Source organism: Zootermopsis nevadensis, unplaced genomic scaffold (genome assembly GCF_977971745.1).
Source record: "Zootermopsis nevadensis isolate Lab colony 2312 unplaced genomic scaffold, Znev_1.0 Znev_ptg000015l, whole genome shotgun sequence".
NCBI classification, from domain to species: Eukaryota; Metazoa; Arthropoda; class Insecta; order Blattodea; family Termopsidae; genus Zootermopsis; species Zootermopsis nevadensis.
The window spans coordinates 7,974,384-7,996,416 of NW_028259147.1; the positions used below are offsets into that span (position 1 = coordinate 7,974,384).

General features: G+C 36.7%; 2 protein-coding genes and 1 long non-coding RNA gene across 5 annotated transcripts in view; 1 reads left to right on the top strand and 2 right to left on the bottom strand.

Annotated features, from left to right (window-relative positions):
• The window catches only part of LOC147873807 (uncharacterized), a 32,471-nt gene extending 13,971 nt beyond the window's left edge, over window positions 1–18,500 (top strand). The window contains exons 3-4 of one of the 3 annotated variants that reach the window (XM_087349285.1): window positions 17,733–17,806; window positions 18,328–18,500. In XM_087349285.1, coding sequence (XP_087205411.1) covers window positions 17,733–17,806; window positions 18,328–18,376 — 123 coding nt within the window. In that variant the 3' untranslated portion in view covers window positions 18,377–18,500. Of the gene's footprint in view, window positions 1–8,137; window positions 8,588–17,732; window positions 17,807–18,327 lie in introns of those variants that run through there. The other 2 variants (XR_015535262.1, XR_015535261.1) reach the window with 2 other exon arrangements.
• LOC110833308 (uncharacterized) lies at window positions 2,885–11,298 on the bottom strand. The gene is made up of 3 exons (XM_022071223.2): window positions 11,111–11,298; window positions 5,382–5,810; window positions 2,885–4,948 (listed from the first exon to the last, which is right to left on the bottom strand). The coding sequence occupies exons 1-3, from the start codon at window positions 11,130–11,132 to the stop codon at window positions 4,944–4,946; spliced, it is 456 nt and encodes a 151-aa protein (XP_021926915.1). The 5' UTR covers window positions 11,133–11,298; the 3' UTR covers window positions 2,885–4,943.
• On the bottom strand, window positions 12,631–15,460 carry LOC110833310 (uncharacterized). Its single transcript, XR_002544178.2, has 2 exons — window positions 15,313–15,460; window positions 12,631–14,707 (listed from the first exon to the last, which is right to left on the bottom strand). It is a non-coding gene; the product is annotated as an uncharacterized LOC110833310 (long non-coding RNA).
• Window positions 18,501–22,033: the final 3,533 nt, after the last annotated feature.

A 22,033-nucleotide genomic window follows, 5' to 3' on the forward strand; every position in this document is an offset into this window, starting at 1 on the left:
GAAGATAATCTGGAATAAAAAAAACTAATTCATATTTAAACCCGAACAAAGTTGGTGTCTTTCGATTCGAGAATTTGATTATACTCGTGGCCAGTTTTCGTCTGTGTGTTTTTACGTAGTGTCAAAAACTGACCGCCTTTCCGCATGTTTTAGCTCCGAATGGATTTCGATTAAATTTGGCATTAGAGGTCTACACTAAAATTTGTCCAGTGTACAAAATTGTTATTCGTCCAGTATATCTCTTGCTTTGCGTGACACTAAACTCGAACTTTCTAATTTAAGAAAGTAATAAAACGGCATATCTTAATAAAAAAATATTTGTTTTACATATGTATAGACTTCATTTTGATTGCTTTCGAAATTTTTATGCAGTCCGGCACAACGTATTAAAGTCTCTTATGCTGGTCTTCTTTCAAGCTCTTGACGTTTTCGCTGCTGTTTTGAGATTATTTTCCGTGCGGTTGAAAGCTGGGTTCTGTAGGCTTCGCTCGTAGAGATTCCTCTCAAAAAGAACTGTGCAGTGAGACAGACAGGCATGGAGCCACGTAAATCCTTACGTGTTAACGTTAGAGGCGGCCCAAGGACACGTGTCTAATTTCCTCCGCTCTAATTACGTGTAGCCTTTCTGCTGCCTGTCGCTTTGTTCCACATTTTCTCACCACACGAGGCCTCGATAGAATGGAATGGCTGAATTACACAGCAACTCTCTTCCTTCCACTGAGAAACATGTATGAGGCAAGGGCGAAGCAAGTGGACTGATGATTATGAGTGGCTAATTGAAAAGGATAAGGAAGGTGTGGTCATTGAATATATTAAGGGACTGTATAACATTTACATAGAGACTAAGGAAACCCAAGAAAACTCTTGTTTAAGTTAGCTGATCTTTGGGTCATGAATAGTACGCGAAACCTCGATTTTCGGCCGATATATGGGTATCCTATGCAGTTGGCGAAGTGTTATTAAATAAATCGACAGATTAGAATAAATAATACCCAGTGAGTTCAGAAGTGCTGTTTCTTGAAAATCACCCATTTTCCTTGTACTTTTGATTTCTCCCACAGTTTATTTTTGTTCCCGTGGGCTTTAAAGTTGCTATGCTAGAAACCATCTTGTTCTTCACAACGTCATCCATCTGTTGCGTAAAATATTAATACATCATCGATCATTCTAGGAACCTTCATAAAGTTTTTATGATTGCGCCCGAACTGAATAAATGTTGGAGTTTCTTCCTATTTCAGGAAAGTTATTTGGAGGTCTTCTTCATCACGCAGTTTGATTAAAAATCAATAAATGTATAAATAATATTCTGATAATACTACACACATGTATGGATACTTATATTAAGTAATAATCGAATAAATACCTAAATAAATTAAAATAAATGTGTACATGAATTATCTCAACAAATATATGTGTATGTAAATGAATGAATGAATAAGTAAACAAATTATTAACAAATTAAGGAAGTAAGAAAGGAAACTGACTGAGTAAATAAGTACTAGTAAGTAGTAATTCGTCGCTTCGAAGCGGTTTTGGACTTTGTTTTCAAATACCTGCAATTTTGAACAGAATGGAAGCCATTTTGACTCATTGATTGGGAAGGGGGGACTGAGTGGGCTTCGACCCTTTCAGCTGCTGTGCAGAGTTTCAATGTCACCTAGAACGACCGCTTCGTCAGTTTGAACATACAAATAAAGCATATTCTGACTAAAACGACAAGCAATTATCGACTGCAGTGTGATTACTAACTTCTACTGTCCTTGCCGAAGAGGGCTTCTGTGATAATGGTGGAAGTCTAAGCTGACCCTTCTTACTGTACTTCTTTACTCTTAGTTTTTATTTCTCTCTTCATGTATATCAAATAAACATGGTAATTTTGGAAACGACGTAACCCGCTAATTAGGCCACGCCTCTTTTTCATACGACAGGACAGACAGGAACTCTAAATTAACGAAGTACTTGCACGGATAAGTTATACAATTCAAGCATGAAATTGATTGGCGTTAGTTTTGATCAGTTGCGTCCAGTATTTCACTTGTCGCATTCGATGCCGTATCCATATTTGCACTACTTACATACGTACCGTTAACAAAGTTTACTCAGGAGTGACGGGAAGTCAGCATCAGCATGTGGAATGGAATATTAGCAGACGTGCTGTGTCGCCGTGATCGTGCGGCAACTTCTCCGCCACTACTCTTCGGCGGGTCTGCATTCTTTTCATGTTCAGGCGTTTGTTTCTTCGAAACAAATTCGTTAACGATTATTCAGTTTTAACGTTACGAGATAGTGTCGTCTGAACTGAGTAATATTTTTTGTAAAGACTTGGATCAGCTTTTCTAGGTATAAGCTTTTCTACATCTGTTGCAAACGTAGACGACTGAAACTATAATTTTTCTTATATATGACACTATAGAATTCTACAAGGAAGGCACCCAAAGCTTGATGTCTCAAAGGGTTGAATTTCTCATTTCTTACAGTGGCTTATTTGTGGTCAGGGCAAATATTTCTCTGTTAATTGTCTTTCAGCAGTTGTCTCTTATGCCTCTGTAATAACATTAACTGACTTGTTAATCATATGTGGTCATGTATTACCTTAAACTAGGAGCCTTTTAATGATTTCATTCAACATGTCTCGTCATAACCAATAATTATGTTCTTTTGTTAATAACCAAGTTTATTATAAAGTTATAACCACGTGCCATACATTCAGAATAATTGCTATTAAAATAACAGTGTTCTGCAAGTTAAAGAAAGAAAACTTTGGTTTCGGTATAAAAGTATAATTTCAAAATCAATTGATTCTGTATGACCAAGGGTTCTAGAGTTAAGGATTTAAATATTTCTAAAATGATACATATATTGAGGCAAATAATATCTTATGAAATACATTTAACAAACCTTTATTATGCATTTATAGCATTTTCACTTAACCTATTTTATCTACAATAGAAGGCATTGCAAATTAGGCAACAGCTGAATTCTTATTTTGTGCTATCACAATTCTTTCACATAACAGGTTTTGTGTAATTGTGAGATAACATTTAAAACTGAAATAAACTGAAAGCAATAACCAGTACCATCGTATAAATACTCTCGCCAAGTACAAGGTTCACTGTGATTAGCTTCATGAGAAACCGAATAACATAGACGGTGCAGTCTTTTGCCTTACAATAAGTCACTCAACAGATAACTCATATGTAACAGATGTTAGACATTAAGTATATAGAAGTAAAGTTTGTCCCGCTACGTGCCATACAGGCGCTTGGGGTGAGTGGAGGTATAGCTCCTCTCTTCACGCCCCGGCTGGCTTTACCCCCGGGAAAGGACCCCGGTACCCACTGTAGAGGAGGCTGGGTGGGCCCCAAAGCCAGTCTGGATGCAGAGGCTAGAGGGAAAAATCCTCTGCCCCCATCGGGGATCGAACCCCGGTCGTCCAGCCTGTAGCTAGTCACTATACTGACTGAGCTATCCCAGCTCTAACTATATAGAAAATCAATGATTAATTATAACATTTTGTGCATAGTCTTACAAATGAAATCAGTTGAAACTCTGATGAAAACACAGTTCAAAACCTCATATATAATTTATTTTTGAAACTATGAGATATCGGGCACCTATTTGAAGGATTCATGTTTCTCCCTTTATATTTGTTATTTTTCTTTATTTGTAGTTAATATTGCCTTAATTATCCCTCATTTCATGTATTCGTTTAATTTGAATTGGTTTATTCTGTGTTCTCCTTGGTCATGGTTAATCATACACTGCTTACAATTTCCACTTTTGGATTGCTTTGTTAGCATACTCCAGAATACTAGCTGCTGTCTCCTACGTAGGCTGCAAATGAGTTTTTACTTACATAAGGCATTTTTCATTACACTGTTATGATGATCAAACAGAAGTATTAATTCCTTTAAACAATATTATCGCTTCCATTGTATTGGATTTCTCTGCTGTTTTGATTCTGTAAGTTCCCCAACAACGTGTTTTGTAAATTTCATTAATGCCATGAGTAAAAATCATGAAATATGTCTCCTTGGGTTTGTCTGTACAAATATAATAGAAACACTAACAGTAATTTTCCAGCCATCTCTGTTAATGATTGCTTACGCTTTACTTTATCAAATAGCTGCCATAATTTTTACTTTCTTCATCAAAGTATCAAATTATTCTTATACAAAATATTAAATTAAACAATTCCTAACTTCAGAACCATTATTTTTCTTCTGATGAGACAATTATTTCCATATATTTGTTTCAATCATGATACTGACGTAACACTATATTCCAGTCCAGTTCATGAATACACAAACATATTACATTGCTCATACATAATTAACTTTTCGTTTTATGATGATATTTGTAAAGAAAAGCTGTTCCTGGTGCAAGCCATGAAGGAGTAGAGAAGAGTAAAGTAGGTATTTTTACCAGTGACTTTTGAAGAAATAAAAGGTTGCAGGTCATGTTCAGTTTTAAATACCATTTTGAGGTTGATGTTTAAAAAATACATACATGGTTACATATAAACATTTAGGTACAGGATTCCATTTCTAAGGACATGTGGAAGAAATTTCTACTTGGAATGAAACTTGGTGTTGTTTTAAATATGGTTAATTCTGGAATTTTTTGTGTTTGCTTCAATATCAATGATATAGGCCAAGTATTGACGTGTGTGGTTTTTTCACTAAGAACAGCTATGAAAACAGATTGGAGTAGCAGCATATGTTCCTCTGACTGTGTAATGTGTTTCATAATGGGGAACTTGGTTTTGCAGTCTTCTGCGTCTGCGAAGATGTCAAAAAGCACACAGGATGTAGTATGTCTGTTCTCCGTTGCACCACTGAACACGTGAAAAGCAAGTAGAAAGGCAGGAGGAAGCGGAAACATTGTCGTCCTCTTGATGCTCACATTTGTGGCTAGGCAACAACTTTGTGCATGTTTTGAAGTTAAACTGAAACAAGACAGAAAGAGAAAATGGCATAGTTTTAAACACATCTGTTGTTACTATAAGTGTTATTAAAATATAAAATACCCAATCACATAATGAAGAGATTCATAATTTGTAGGCCTGCTGTTCACCAAATATTATTAGGGTGAAATCAGATGAAAATGAGATGGATGGAGCATAGAGACAAGGAATGCCTGTCTAGACCCTTTCTTTCGCTTTCCTGTCTCTTCTGGTGATTGTCAGAGTAATGCATTTACATTCGCTACAACCTCCCCACTCCAAACACGGACTCACCGTTCATAATTATCTTCCTATATCGACACTACACAACCTTGCATTGAACGTAGTTTTGTGTGTTAACCACGTGCCAGTAGCTAACGAAGAGAAGTTCAGGAATGATTCTAAATATGTTTCCTATACAGAAAGTTTTACTTACAATTGAGGACGCCCTTCGCCTTGCCGAGGACGGATGCTGACGTCTGGTCTTTGGTGTCGGCCACCTTCTGCGTCGTCTCCTTCACCACTTGCCCCACCTGCTCTCTCTTTTCATCGATGAATTTGTCCGCTTCTTTCAGCTTTGTGTCCACAGCTGCACTTGCCTGGTCGATGGTACCGTCCACAGTCTTCTCTACCTTGCCGAATTCCTCGTCCAAAGCGTCGATTGCCGTGTGCTTGGCGTCCATCGCCCCACCGACAGCCGCGGTTTCAAGCTCTGACTTGGTTGACCATATGGCATCTCCAGTCTTCTTGGCCTGTTCCTCCAGCATCTCACTCGCCAACTGCTTCTTTTGAGTCGCTATGTCCTCGACATCAGTTTTCTTCTTTTCAAACAACTGCTCCGCCTTCGATCCCAAGTTCTTGAAAGCTGAAATGTAATAATTATATTTCTTATTCAGATAGTTATGTCAGAAGCGAAATGTATAACTAAGTATAGATAATGAATTGCTGTTTGCTAAAGAATCAGCAACGCCGTGCTTTGTATTTTCGGTTTTGTATGGTTCTCAGAGTGAAAAGAGGTTATGCCCTTAACAGTGCTGATCAGCTGGTCTCAAAATGGAGTAGTGTTATGTTTTCTTTGAGGTACGGACCGAATTCTTAAGTGTTATTTCTATTAACATCGGCTTCAAAGCCAATGCACATTCAGTGTCTGTACGCATGCCTTCAGGACAGACCCGTTCGTTTTGGAGTTATTTTTAATCCGCTACGGATGACATCTAACTACCAAGTTACTTCTGGCGTCATAAAGTAGAATATTCAGGAGTGATGTTATCCGCCATGAAAAAGTAGTTGTCCCCGTTCCGTATAGCGGGCATGTAATTAAATAAATTACACATTGTTCAGAAAAATTTACTTTACCACTTGAAACTGTTCTTCAAAAGCTCTCGCTCCACAAGATTAGTTCTTATTGGAAGGAATGTAACATATTTTCTATCATTAGAGTCCTTTTGAAAAAATGTTATGATATTAATGAATTTACTTCTAAATGTGAAAATATCTTGGAAACGTTTATTTTCTCTCAGACAAACAACTGCAGCGAACTAGCCTGTGAACTTTTGTATCGGGATACGTCATAAACATACATAAGGATTCTGTTTGAAATAATGCGTATGATTCAAACAGATTCAAACATGGCAGCTAGCCGTAATAAGTCTCCTCAGAGCGTCTTGCTTCTTCCCTGGCGTGTGTGTGTGTGTGTGTGGAATGCAGTTCGTGTCCGAGGTTTCCTTTCATCCTAGCCGAACCTGCGTTCTATGAAAAGAATGTGTTTTGCATTAATGCCGAGTACCCAGAACGTTATGAAAGCTACGGTGCTCAAGGTTGCAATTGATTATCTTCTGCGTAGTCAGGTTGACAGCATCTGAAATGCAGAATGTTTTAATGCGAATCACGTCTACCAACTAATCCTTAAGGGCTCCACAGACGACCAGTTAAAATGTGCTGTTAAACTGTGCTAAATAAACGCACAAATTAACTGAACTGAGCATTAATTGTGCAGTTTTCTCCATTATTCAAGCCTATTTCGTTCTTGGCAAAGAACATCGTTGTAGTTTCCAAATCCGACGTTTCGTAAGCTAGATCTGTTTCCGTCATCAAACAGTAGTGGAGGGGTTGCTACGCTGATGAAGCCGGTGGATGGGGATTTTTCGATTCATATCTGACGCAGGTTGCTTCACGTGATATCGGTTTGTAAGCTTTCTTAGTTCAAAGACGGTCAGAGATTGGTGTTAGTGTTACTGTATGGGCGTTGGCAGGATTTCAAGGATAGTCTTCATTACGCATGGTTGTGTCGCAGTATCTGTGGTCCAGGGAGATACTATGTAATGAGCAATGTATGAGTTGGCCTCTGCGTCATTACATTGGGCCCATTTTATGAAGCAGTGATTAACATTATTATTGCATGAGAGGACTATACTATTATTAGTGATGTATCACTAATGCCGATACATCTTTTATACATGTTTCTAGAAGATCTTACTTGTAAATCAAATGTAAAACAGACATATGCGTCTGACGAAAACCACGTTAGAGCGCGTTAAGAGTAACTGATATCCCGGCCGATTTTAGACCTTCGGACGTACTGAATAGTAACACTAATTGAGTTTAACAGGAGATTTATCTGTAATGTTTATTTTATCCATCGTTTTTAAATAACGTTAGGATATTATTGTGACAAGGAAGATATACGCTTATTTCGTCTTGTCACGACATAATTTGGTGCTACATAACCTCAGAAGTTGACAGAACATCATGATATAGCTTCGTTAAAAAGAATTTTTCCATATCTTCATATAATTAGGATATGAGGATAGCTTTGAAGACAGTGTTAGTTAGTTCTCGGTGGTCTGGAAGTTCGATTTGAATTTACAGGAGTTATATCTTCGACTGTTATGAACCAAGGTGAAATTTCCCCGATGAGTTTTGATTTAGACCCTCAACAATTATATCACTGAAGTCCATTAAGTAATTTAGGAGATTAAACATTTGAACGGTCGGACATCTCGACCTCTCTATTCTGTGTTCTTTTTATGCACTCTGTGGAAAGAGCTCATGAGAAAAACAAATACGACTATGACACATGAAAAATTTGTATATTAAAACATTGGTGCTAGAGATTACACAAGTTTAAAATCCATCTGTAGAATTAAAGACCTTGATTCCTGGCCAGCATTGATTATTTTTAATACCACACAGCGCGCTGCTGTGCTTTCAGACGGACGATGATCACACAAGCTAGGCATGCATGCTGGCGCTGGACTGGTGAAGAGCATTGCAACACACTTCGTCTATCCAGTACGGCACTCGCAACTAAACGTTTTCTACGATATCCTCAAATGGTCTTCGAATGTGAGGAAAAATGGTTTTGAGATTTCAAACAGTCTAAGAGGTGTTGAAACATAAACTCACAGATTGCCGGTGACATTCATATTGTTCAGTGTACGAATAAATATGTTATGTTCCTACGCGCATAACCCAAAACAATATTTTACTTTAGCTACAGAGCTACAAATGTTATACAAGTCATTGTCATCAAATGGGAAAGTATATAAGGAATTAGTGCTGTGGCCATGTCACTGTTTTTTACAGTCCATGTTCAAAATTTACTTGTTTTTTTTAAGATTCATTTCAATAAAACTGTTATCATCATACTCGTACATTAAATAAAATTAATGTTTCTCATTTTTTCTACTACGCAAGATGCCCACTTTAGTATTTTTAAGGTTCAGAATTATGAACTACAAAAGTGGGATATTTATTATATGCTATTAATATCAAAATTTATGGATGTCGGCCATTTCGTTCAAAAGTAATTACTGATACGCATAGAGGCGTGATGATACTATTGGATATTACATTCCAGTTTTATAAATCAACAGGAGCAGTGTAATAATATAATACTATAAATATTTCTAGTTCAGAAAGTTCTGTTTCTGTAACTTTCTTAGCATTCTTAACCAAATACAATCATAACCACTAAATACGACATGATAAAATGTGTTGGAGATCGGGAAAACACGAGATAAACATGAATGTTTGGTTGAAAAAGCTCAGTAGACAAAATAACGTCGAAGGCATAGCATAATATTCAAAAGTATTCTGCGGAAACTGGTTTAAATGTGTCAGTTAAATTTACGTGATACAAGTTTAGAAACTATTGGTGGTCTGTTTTGAGCACGGTCGTCAGCCTTAAGGTTTCAAAAAAGCAGGAAATTTCAGCTGGTTACTAACTTAATAAAATGAAATATGAGGTTTCCACTACGATGAAAATTTTTATTGTGGCTTTTTGGATGCTACAGTGAAGTATATCCTCAGAAATAGCACACTATATATAGTGTTAGTTTGTTAAATCTGAGAAGTACAAGCAATTCCTCTAATTCAACAAGGCTATTCAAAGCAGTTCGCTAAGTATGGGATACAACGCACCTGCTAGTATGCACTGGCCAACTTTATTTTAATGTCGTATATCGTGTGCAGGATTCACAAATGGGGCATTCACAAAGTTGTCTAATAGAAGCCTCTGTATTTGCAATGAAGTTGCTGAAGAAAAGCCCGTCAAGGAAGTTTAAAAAAATTCTTGTGACAAACTATATTTTCTTATCATTATGACAATTCCAGTTCCAATTTGGCATACATGTGTGTATGTGAATGGGAAGTCGGGTCAACGAAGAAAACACGAGATCAGATTTACTACGCCTGCAGTATATCTGCAATTACATTGCGATTCAAGGTGAACAAGACTTCCCTCCTACATGCCATTCTTGTTTCATGTACGACTGTCGGGATGTACAAGCATTTGTAGAGACTCTGACTTCCTTTGTTTAGCAGAATAATACCTCAACGAGAGATGTTTTCTTTTTGATTTAAAGATTTAAAGTTCCGACGGTGGTGAAATGTCGAGTATAGTCTTCCAGGTTCAGACGCCACGTGACCTTGGGCTGAACAGTTTCACTGTGCTGTGTTCAAAAATGGTTAATTAGCTATCGATTATCACATAGACTGAACATCAGGGGCGAATGCTCCGGTCTGGCTGTAGTGCATTGCCAGACCACAAAAACTGGATGAATGTACAAAATCTTACCATTTCAGAAGAGCTGCATATTATTATTGTTCCATATATTCACCACTTTATAGGGTACTTCCTTCTATGTACCCGAGACAAACCTTGCCCCTGAGGTACATAGTGCAGCAGCTATTTCCGAAATGCATTTTGTTTTTAATATTTCTTACGTGTATTATATAGTTTTATTGTGAGTTATGACTTTATATTTTACAACAGCGTCTTTCGAATTATTATTATTGAAATACAATAACGTTGTGGTGCGATTGTTGGGGGGGTTTAATATTTCATTTCTGCACGACCTGACTTCTAGACCACGATTCGCCAGCACTGAACATACCGTAATTCATAAGAACTGAATTATCAGTTATTAAATTGGCATATCCTAAACCCTGTTTGGTGTTTAAAGGCATTAACACACACAAATACAAAGTCCAATTCTAAGCGAGCTCCACAATACAATCTTATATCAAATTTTGACTTTAGTAAATGAATTTTTCATATACGTGTCCCAAGGCCTGATAAATTTACACCAAAATCTAGATTTTTAATAATTTTTCTTTGTTTCTTGTGATCAAAACACTCTCTACACTGTGAATGAGGGGTTGAACATGCAATATAAGGTCTTGGTATTAACAGAACCAATTTTAGTAATGTCCCTGGTCGGAATGAACTTATTTCGACCACAGTCTGTCTACTCCTGCCTTGGTCCTTCCTGAGAATCACTAGGGAAGTGCCTTGAAATAGGCCACGACCACTTCTTTCTAAAAGCCAAAAATCAAAGGAACGATTTTATAAATTTGACGAATTAAAAAACTTTCTAGGTGACACTGATCATGTCGCCTGTGACAAACTTTTAAGAAGTGTATGGAATTTCTTGTTGTGGTTGATCAACGGTTGTGACGCTTCAATTAATCAGGTCACACAAGGTGAAAGGAAACTCTCATATTTACAATATAAATTTTGATTTTGATGTAATACAGAGTTTAAACGTATATTTCAAATCTAGGCGTGGAAAAACTACTGAAGTTGTCATCACTCCGATCACAATAAAAAATATAGTATTTCTGACGCCTGAAATATTAATAAAGCGAAATACTTGTACATACCTCCGCCGAAACCTCCAAACATGGTACTTGGTGTTTGAATTGGATTTAAATTCCGATTAAAGGAGCGTCAAGTCCCTGTTACAACCAATCCGTCTTAAATGTGTCTACAAACACTAGATTCTTTTCCGCAGTGTCGTATGGTAATTGCAGCCAACAAACGCTTCTCACGCGAAGAGAACACACCTCTGCGCATGCGCGATATCGATTCTACGTCAGAAAATTGCTAGTAAGGTCAACGTAGTGTACGAATGTGCAGAATGGGCTCCAGTAATTGGGGTCGTACAAACGCAATCAAATAAACTGACACGCTCTACGTTGAAGACAATTTCTCTACTGTCGACACTGATAGAGAAAGAAATGTGTTGATATCGTTGAAGGCACTATTCGTTTTCATCTCTGATACGTTGTTATTTAATGACCCATTTTCGATAAGCTCGCAAGGATGTGAAAGGAAGCGATCATGGCCTATTTTAAAGGACTGTACCAGAATACTAGAAATCATGGATACTAATTACTACACAGTGACACTTGGTACTGTTTGTTCTGAACATTATCAGTATACAAGTAAATGTCACTGTGTATTTGTATCGTAATAAAAAAAACATAAGGTGCATTAGATACTAGTAGGTAGAATGGTCTAGAAGTAAATGCAGAAAAATCAAGTTATTTATGCTCATCATCAGAATCCTAGACCAAATCACAACTTGAAAATAGGTAATATATATATATGGCAAAGTTAAAATATTTGGGAATGATAGGAAATAATAAGAATTGGGTTCACAAAGAGAGTAACAAGAGATATTTTGGGAATGCTTGCTACCATTGAGTTCAGAACACAATCTTACCATCAGTTATCTAAAACTGTAAAGATTAAAATATATAAAACTCAATATTTATCTTTAGTTATGCATGACTGTGAAACTTTATCTCCCACATTAAGGGAAAAACACAGGCTTATCGTGTTTGAAAACAGTGTGATGAAGCAATATTTGGACCTAAGAAGGGTGAATTGATTTGAAGCAGGAGAAAACTGCATGAGGAGCTTCACAATTTGTAGTCTTCTCCAAATATTATTAGGATGATCTAATTGAAGAGGATGAGAGACAGATCATGTATCACATATGGGAGAGATGTAAAATAAATACAAAATTATGGTTACAAAACCTGAAGGGAGGGCCTAGTAATAGATGGGAGGTTAATATTAAAGTAGATTTTAAAGAAATTTTGTGGAAGGCTGTGGACTGGATTCATCTGGCTCAGGACAGGGACCACTGATGAACTTTCATACAGTCAGTAATGAACCTTCATGTTCCATATATGTTGAGGATTTTCTTGACTGTATGATTCTTCTTCCATCCTATTTCCATGATGCAGACAGAGGAATGGAAAGAAAAGATTAGGGATTGTAAGTCAGATGATATTCATGGCACTGATAAGCTGATACATATCTACATATTCAAGACTAACTGACAAGCTCAATAAGGAGAAATTAGTTAGGAATATATGAAATTACAAGGTACTATATTTATATCAGAATTGTATTATGTATTGTGTTTCCATAAGTGTGTCACAACATAAATTCTACAGCTGTCAGAAATTCAAATACAAAATACACTCTTTGAATACTTGCAAACAACTCTTGAACTCAAACACTGCATAACAGTGACTTTAAAAAGAGAATCCTTTATATATCACATCTCCCCAAATAGGAAACAAAGAAAATGAGCAAAATATTATAATACATGCTACCAAATATCATATACGAGTATATTAGGATCTAGGATCCATTATTCCAGAGATTTTCAATTTTAATGGCAATAGTCACAAACAAAAAAGACACATTGTGGCTACATTTAATTTTAACTAACATTTTGTTGCAGAAATTACAAAATATACAAGGCAATTCAATTACTAGACATGTAAAAATTCATATTTTTCAGGACATGCAATAAATTAACATATTCCAACACTGGGGTGAAAATTAGCGCCTTAAAACTAGTTACGTGAGATTATTTCGTACTGCTCAAGTACTGCTCGAGTATCATTGATTACAAAGTCAGATCCCCACTTATGATAACAAGAGATTATAATAATAGTTAACAGATTACGGTTACAGACTGCATATGAATATACAAAGGAAAGTCAAATACAAGATATGTCCTCCACACAGATTCATGGTTTCAGATTCGTTTTTTGGCGTTACGACATATTTTCCAGTTGTCATCAGCATCTTAATTTATTTGGGAAAATAAATTATATCAGATCATAAAATGCATCTACATGACAAACTATGCTACTGTCACATTATGCAGGAGGAAATCCTGAACAAGGAAGCATGAATGTACTATCCCAACAGAAATTTAAATTCAAGGGAATGTGCAAAAGGCAAGTGTTTGTAGTTTAATAGGGTTTAGCTATCAGCAGAGTGCAGCATATTTCATCTGATAGAAGCTAAACTTAACAATACACTAGGCTTACACAGTTAGATAAACCCTGAAAGAAGGTTTCAAATATCTCACGACCAGGAAAATACAACATACTAACAACAAAAGCACTTAATACCTGACATAGCTTCAGTATTACAAAGGTTATTTTTTAAATTTGTTACAGAGAAGTCCTTACTGAAAGAACAACTGAAACATTAGTCAGACTCCAGTGTACCTGTTTCAAATGGTGAGAAACCTTAGAAACCCATAAGCATCCATTTACAATATCAAAAGGAAGAAACCAGAGTAGGGTAAAAAGCAAAAGTTGCCTCTGGGCTTTACAAACAACCTTTACCTTCTTATGACATACACACAGCAATATACAGCATTATATAGGAATCTGGGTGGGCATCAGGAGCTTCTTGGATGTACAACCAACTCTGGCTGTCATATCTACAGCCCACTATTTTACATTCTATGATCACACAGTTCATCAATAGATCAACTTTTTTGTTTCTGAATGCTGAGAAATTTCCATTGCTGCATGTACTTCATTACTTTTAACATGAGTAACATGAGTATTTCAAATTAAAGTAAATTCACAATGTGAAGGTATAATTATGTGTTTTCAACATTGGAAAAATCATTCAAACTGTGCGAGTCAGTATTTTTCTCACACAATAAGCCTGCAGTTTTAATATTTTTAGCACTCGATGTGCTTTCTGTCTCACTGCTATCAATATCCTTGTCTTTTGACAAGCTTGAGGAATCACTGTTATTAGAATCCTCTTCTTGGGCAGCATTCAAAATGCATTCATGGTAAATTTTCTCAGATCTGGAAATGTATTTGTACGCAGGGCCATGGCAATACAAACATGGTAGACTTTCATGTGGTGTTCTCAAAAAATGGTTTCTTATGGCAGCAACAGTATTTACAATACTTTCTTCACATTGTATGCAATATGCAACTTCATCACTTGATGTTAACCTAGATGGTTCTTGCTGACTTGATTTGTTTAACAAACGTGGATGGACAGCATCCACTGTCACAGTGTCCTCTGGCACTGCTTCTTTAGACTTACTATTCTGTTTCTCCATTCCATTACTGCCATATGGTTCTATTGCAGGAAATCCTTTTATTTTGAACACACCTATTACACCGTTTCATAACCTACAACACAAGAAAACTGTTTCAAATGTTTGACTCTGTAGACAATTTCGTCTGCCTGCTGTCATTTTAAAAATAGTTTGCGTCCTTACAATCAGTCATGTAATATGGAATTATTTTCTGGGGAAGCTCAACAGACAGCAAAAATGTATTTCAAATTCAAAAGAAAATCATTAGAACAATGGCAGGTAAAAGAAAAGGAGCTTACTATACTGGAATTAAATTATTCAATAATATTCCCCCACTATAGAAGGTCTGAATCCCAATACAAAATTTAAGCCTGCACTAAAAGAGAATCTTCTACCTCACTCCTACCATAGAAGAATTTACCTCAATCAAATATTCAGTTTATAAACACATGTAAGCAATAGTGGGTATGCTTTCATAATTATTTTGGGGGTAATACTGTAGCTGAATTTAAATTACTGTTATAATTATTTATTTTATATTCGTATTAGAAACAAGTATTGCATTTGATGTTCTACAGCCTTGGCTTGGGCCTTTAAAGGATCTATGGAATGTAAATAAATTCTATTCTATTCAACTTTCAAAAGGTAAAGTTATCCCTCTGCCTAAACAGTTCTGAACTTAATTACTAAAACTCTTACCACTTCTGAACCATCAGACTACTGTGTAATACAGAAAAAGATTCCAACATGTTGAAATACCTTACGTCACATATGAAAAAATTTCGTCCAAAAAGTCAAACTAGCAGACAGAAAGGTTACATATTACATATATGATATTCTCTGGCACGTATACCTTAGATGACATAAAGAAAGTGCTTTTACAGAGTGCTTCTAAAGATTGCTGTATTCTCACTGACAGACCTTCACAGTAGTACCAATAATAATAATAATAATGTACCCCATAATTACAGGTACGGGTAATTTTAACATTGGCAATCAGCGGCAATAAATATGTTACTTGTTAGGTATTTTATTATTTGTTTCTTCTGCGTCTTACAATGGCATAATTGTAGATTCCCCAGATTTATTGATGAAGAGACTAAACTCATATTTTAAGATATTCACTTTTATGGCTTCTCATATATTATGCAAAAATTGCCTATAGGCAGAATTTTGATTTGATTTTGCGCCTTGGCCCCGTCGACACGTGTCAGGAAGATGCTGTTTAGTTTTAAGGCTTCACCTTTATCTGAATTATTTTGATTTGTTAGGTTGGTTCAAGTGTTAGCTTAGGTTAGGTTAGGTTATGTGAAGTTAGAGATTTTTGCGGTGAGGAAGAGACGATTGATCAGGGGTGGAGGGTTTGTATTAATTGTGTTGTCTCGGGTAACACTTTGAAAAACTAAAAATAAGAAGTCTTCTTACTTCCGTGGTTTAGTGTTACTCCATAGAGTGGAACAAAACCAACCAGGTAAAATGCTTAGTTTGCCAGCCAGGCGTTGTTACTGTTCTTACGCTCACAGCTATCGTAAAGTCTCGACTGGCCAATAATAACTTACCTGTATTTGTATTTCCCCTATTTTCATATGCATTGTTTTGTCATTTCAGTCATTGGTTTATATATTTTCCCTTTTCTATTTAATTGCCTTGCTTGTTCCTACCCATCCTCATTCCACATATGGTATTTTATTGCCTTCTTTCACCTGCTCTTTTTGTGTGGTGCTTAATCATTGACCTGATGAGGGAGGCAGTGAACATTTCTTAAAACATCAGTTAGTTTTTATGAGACTACACATTCCAACATCGCAGAATACAGTAATTTTCATACTCACTGTCATGAGTGTCTGAGATCTCACATTATTTGAAGTTTAAGTTTATCAGAGTGTTGAGTATGACAGTGTTGTTTTATGAGTTTTGACATGATGTAGATTTGTAGGTAGACACCAACCAGCATTGTAGAGAAACATACCATCTTTATCTTCAGGGCTTCCAGTGAATCCACATGGTGTCAAAACCCAGAAGAACAACATTGTCACATTGTATTGTCTGTTTAAGGTAATATAGAATTCTTCATTTGCATGTCTTGTTGATATGTTTTGCCTCATAACACAATGTCAGCAGTTTTGGTCAGCACATCACACAAGTAAACTTGTGCCCAAGAGACATCTGTTTAACATTAAAATATTTTCTTTAATTAAATTTAACTCTGCTGGCCACAGTGGCCATGCGGTCTGAGGCATGGACCTCGTGCGCCTGGCCGCTGGGACTGTGGGTTCGAGTCCCACTCAAGGCATGGATGTTTGTCCGTGTCTTTCTGTGTTTGTATAGGTAGAGGCCTTGTGTCGGGCTGATTACTCATCCAAGGAGTTCTACCATTGTCCAAACAGATCAAGAAAATGAATAAATAAACCTCAACACCTATGGGTAAAAGAGGATAAAGAGAAAGAAAGAAAGAAATTTAACTCTTGTTGTCTAGAAATATGGTGAAATTTACATTTGTTTATGTCATAGTGAAAGTTTAGATCAAAGCTTGAGAGTATTTGTCATATTGTTACATTCATCTGTCCAGCAAATAATGTCTCCAGACAGTGTGATTATCTTGTGATATATTGCACCAGAAATTACTGGTAAGAGATTTTTACAAGGGAACCACAAAACTCTTTTTCCAGCTTCTACATTTTTGGTTTATAATATAATTTAAAAATCTGTCTTGGAGTTGACTTATGGAAGCATCAGATTTGACTCACAGAAAATGTTTTGGGTTTATATTTTATCATTGTTCTGAGATCATCTTTTGTACTGAAATTGTTCTTCCCACAGTAGCAGAGCCATCATTTTAAATACTTTGTCTCAGTACATACTTGTACAGAATTACATTAGCAGTATAAAATATCACTAGCTGCAAAACTTTGAACTCATCCAGGAACGCTTGAAGTTTGCATTTAAATTGTTAGAGTAGGACACTGGCTACAGTGCAGTGCAGAAATGTCTCAGGTGAAAACCAGTAATTGTTCTTTTATCTGAGGGGAATCAGTAACTTTATTGCTGCTGTATGAGCTTCCACCATACATTGGACTGTTCAGCTTGGACAAGATTGAACATGTTTATTCTCTTTGCAGGTCTTTGTTACCAGGGATACAATGCTGTCAGTGAAGAGACTTCCAAACTGCAGCTGGAGCAAGGAGCATAGAAGGTATTCATACCTGTACTTGTACATTATAACTATGCAGTATACCTGATGTAAATATGTCTCTTTCATAGAAGCCATTTGTGGGGTGTGTTATTCACAATTTTTTTTAGTATTTGTATTTCCAACACACAGCACAGTAATACGTAGATTATAATTTACAGTTGTATAAAACATTATGTAGCTGCTACAATTTGTTAACAGTAATGGAGACACTTTTGGTGATGAATGTGCAGTTCCAAGCATTGAAATGAGCTGACTGGGGATAGAGTTTTGGGGCCTTTGATTACTTTGCCTTTTTGTGCATCGTCTGTGAGGGATAGCAGTGATTGAGGTGTGTGTCTGGAGGACTGTTGTATTTGGGTTAGGGAACTCAGAATCAGAGCATTCAGTTTGATAACTGTAGAGACAGTTTCTGAAAGATATAGATTTAAAGAGCATGGACTACTTATTGCAAAACAGTAATAGGAAGCCCATAATTTACAGTTCTGTTTTCCTGAATGCAATAATTATTCTTGTGTTGATAGTGATGGAGAGGCATCTTTGAAGAAATTGCTGTTCCTAGTGACAAAGTGAAGCATCTAGGAAGTCCATCCGCTGGACATGGTCTGCAGGGTGACCAACTTAAGACTGGATAAGAAGCACCTAGACATTATCTCCCATCATTGCGTACAAAGTACAAAAAGCTCCTGCAGTAGAGGTACGTAATTTCAGATTCTGTTATGGATAATGTTGCTTGGAAATACGGAGTCACAGGACTGTTTGAATCATTGAATAGTAGACTTTGTGAAGGATTTTAAGTTTATTTGTAGAGAAAGGTGCTATTAATTTTATCATATTTGTTCATTTGATTTTGTCCAGGCTTGGTATAGTTGACTGCTAACTCTTGTCAAGTCCTTGTGTTTTGTTTTATAGACCACTAAGTTTTATCAAGCCCCTTTATTTAATCTTATTATTAATTATGAGCGCAAATGAAGTTTCATTCCTTTGCAGTAACTTGACACAAGGCTAAGTATTGTCTGTTACTTAGGAGAAAAGATTTGACCTTGGAAGTGTGGGTGATTGTTGTGGGATTAAAGGATGCAGGAGAAATGGTTGGGAACCACTGTTGTAGGGCTTGATGAATCCTGAAAAGAAATTAGTTGAAATGACAATATCAGGAAAGTTTGGAATTCTTGTTTTCACAGCTTTTTCAATTCTTTTTATTTTGCTTGTAGGATACTTAACCTCACCTAGTCTATTCATTTTGATGGATGACTCAACAATCAATTGAAAATTTTCATTTAAGGATTGCATCCTTGGTTCAGCCATTCTAAAATATTGTGTGAAGAGTACAAACTACTAAGTTTCTCATTATGTAATTGTTTCCCTTCTCCTGTCCTTTGTAAAATTATGAATTCATAATTGTTCACATTTCTTCTTGCAAAGACTGCTATGAATAAGTTAAATTCTTGCAATCTGTTTCCCTAAGTAATATTCTAAATAGTATTTTACTTTCAACTAGTCATCTGGTCTCTTTCTTTGTGGATTTCCAACCAAAAATGCTTTAATGTTTCCCCTATGCTTACTGCATTGCTAATGTTGTTCCATAGGTGAATTTATGGATTTCCGAACAGTGTTTGTGCATATTTGTCAGGCATATCTAAATATGGGGGCTTCATTCTGATTGCAGCAATATATTCCTTAGTCAGACAAGTTTTATCCATTTGCTTTATCTGTGTAGTCATGTGGTTTCAGTTCAGGAATCACCAGTCTAGGCATTGTGAACTAGAGTAATTCAGTCACAAAAGTGAATGGCCACCAGATAGACCATCGTGGTTCGTTACCTGCAAGAGCAAGAAATTTTCTCTTTGCCACTACATTTAGGGCCAATACACCCTTTATAGTTAGTGTTGCAATTTCTTTTGCCCGGGGTAAATCAACTGGAACGTTAAACTCATCTCTTTATGAAGATTTCTGGCTTCTGGGTTGTTGCGCTGTGTAGTCTGGTCGATGTTTACCAACGTTTGAGCGCAACAACCCAGAAGACAGAAATCTTCACACTCACCGCTGTGAAAACCTCAAATCTTTCATCTCTTTATATTGGCCAAGTTCAGAATGCATAAGCATCCATACTCCCACCTGTAATTCTTCGTGATTGAGTCGTAGGATAGACTTTAATGACGAAGTTTCGACTACGTAGCGTCGAATGTGATGAAATTTTTTTTTATCCGACACCAGTTTTAAGTTGCTTTTCGGCGATTAATTCACAAGCAAACTAGTATTGTGTGGTAAGTTCTGTATATTTATCTAAAACATAAAATCACGCATACAAACAAAACTGCATTGCACGGTATGCAATGTTTTAAGTTCTGTATAGTTTCGGGAGTCTTTTCTTTCTCCCAAGCCTCTACATGTTGCAAAATGATAAACGTTGTGATGGAGAAATGAATTCGGTTGGAGAGAAAGGCGCAAGGAAAATCAGTGTCTGATAACTAGACTGAAATTCTTACGTGGTACCTCTGACATGCACACACGTGTTGAGCGTTATTCTTTTGTTACTCTGCTCGTGAGATGCTGTTGAGGCATGTTTACTTCCTATTGTTTGAGAAGACTTTCTGAAACGTCTAGTACAGCATAATTGTGCGTTGGAAAGAAGATTGTCAATTTTAAGGTGGGGCTCCTTTTCCATAACGTTCCTGGAGAGGAAAAGGAAGACTACGAAGAATCTCAATCAGGAATATCAAACACAAGACCCAGTGATACGAAGCGCTAACCTCACAGACGTCCATAACGTGACTCACACAGCTGCTGATTGTTATGGTGCGTAGCATGGTACTTCACACATGGCTTTCCGTTCCTTACGAAAGTAATAAGATATAACATGGTTTTTGCTGACAGATATGCCTATGACATCACACCGTCGTCATCACATCTTGAATTTTCTCTCTGAGAACTATGACTGTTACAGGTGGGGATATGACATCACGTTCGAACTTCGAATCATCATTACCCAAAAGAATGTGCTTAGGATAGACGTACGCCTACTCTTCTTCTCTCTGCATAAGTATCTGATAAAACATCGCGTTGCAAACGTACAACGTAGACGCTTACGTAATACTGTGTTGTTGTTGTATGCCATGCGTTCTTTGTATTATGATATAGTCTTGTCTGTCTGTCCAGTCGGTTCTACTCGAGAACTACAGCACGGATTGGGAAGGCATTTGCTGTGGAAGTTGTGCGGTTCTGCACGATCTCAGAATCGTACTTCTGATATCCTACGAGCGGTGAAGATAAAGCCGTGAGGGAGACAGTGAGATGCTGCGATCTGGTGGCCAAAGTGGGAACTGACGAACAAGGCGGATATATTGCACGTTTCAAAGAACACGCGTGAGGATGTGTGTTTTCCAGTACGAAATGTACTTTCCGAGCTTTTTACTTCTTGTTTCCTCGAAATGTATGGAATTTCCTCGCATTGAAAGGTTATGACTAGCATCCGTCTCGAAAATTTCAGTATCATGTATGTTGAATTTGATTAGGGTTGCACTGAATGTTGTGGGCTAAATTTCAGTTTAATCCCCGAAGACGTTTTATATATAACCCATTGAAGATGAAGCTTTGACAGAAGATTATACCTAATTTTAAAAGAAATTAATCCTCGTATAAAGAATTGGTGTCATGCATGATATGAGGTTTTTACAGCGGTGAGTATGAAGATTTCTGTCTTCTGGGTTGTTGCGCCGAGTTGATTATGGAGGCAGCAAGGACCTCTGAAACGTCGGTAAACTTCTACCAGACTACACCGCTCAACAACCCAGAAGACAGCCATCTTCAGATTTAATTACGTTTGACACTTGTGAATTTTACGAAAATTATCGAATCGTTTGAATTCCCATTTAGATCGGACAATTTTAAAGACTACTTTACAGAAGATATGTGGTTTTCCTTTATGTAATCTTATATGACATTAGGTTATTTTAGTTTTTCTCAGCAGAAGGTCACAATGAAAAACAGCAAAAGAAAGTCGTGATCGGTTTTATGTTATTATTATTATTAGTAGTAGTAGTAGTAGTAGTAGTAGCATTTTCAGACCATCTCAGGGGGTCTCTGTCCACGAGTCAGGGCCAAACCTTGTCCCTGAGATTACTACTTGTTATTAGGCTGTTATTATCGCCTTTGTTATTAATTTCACGCCATATTACAGAGTATCTGTCCACAAGAGTGTCAGGATTTGCCCCTGAGGTTCATTATTGT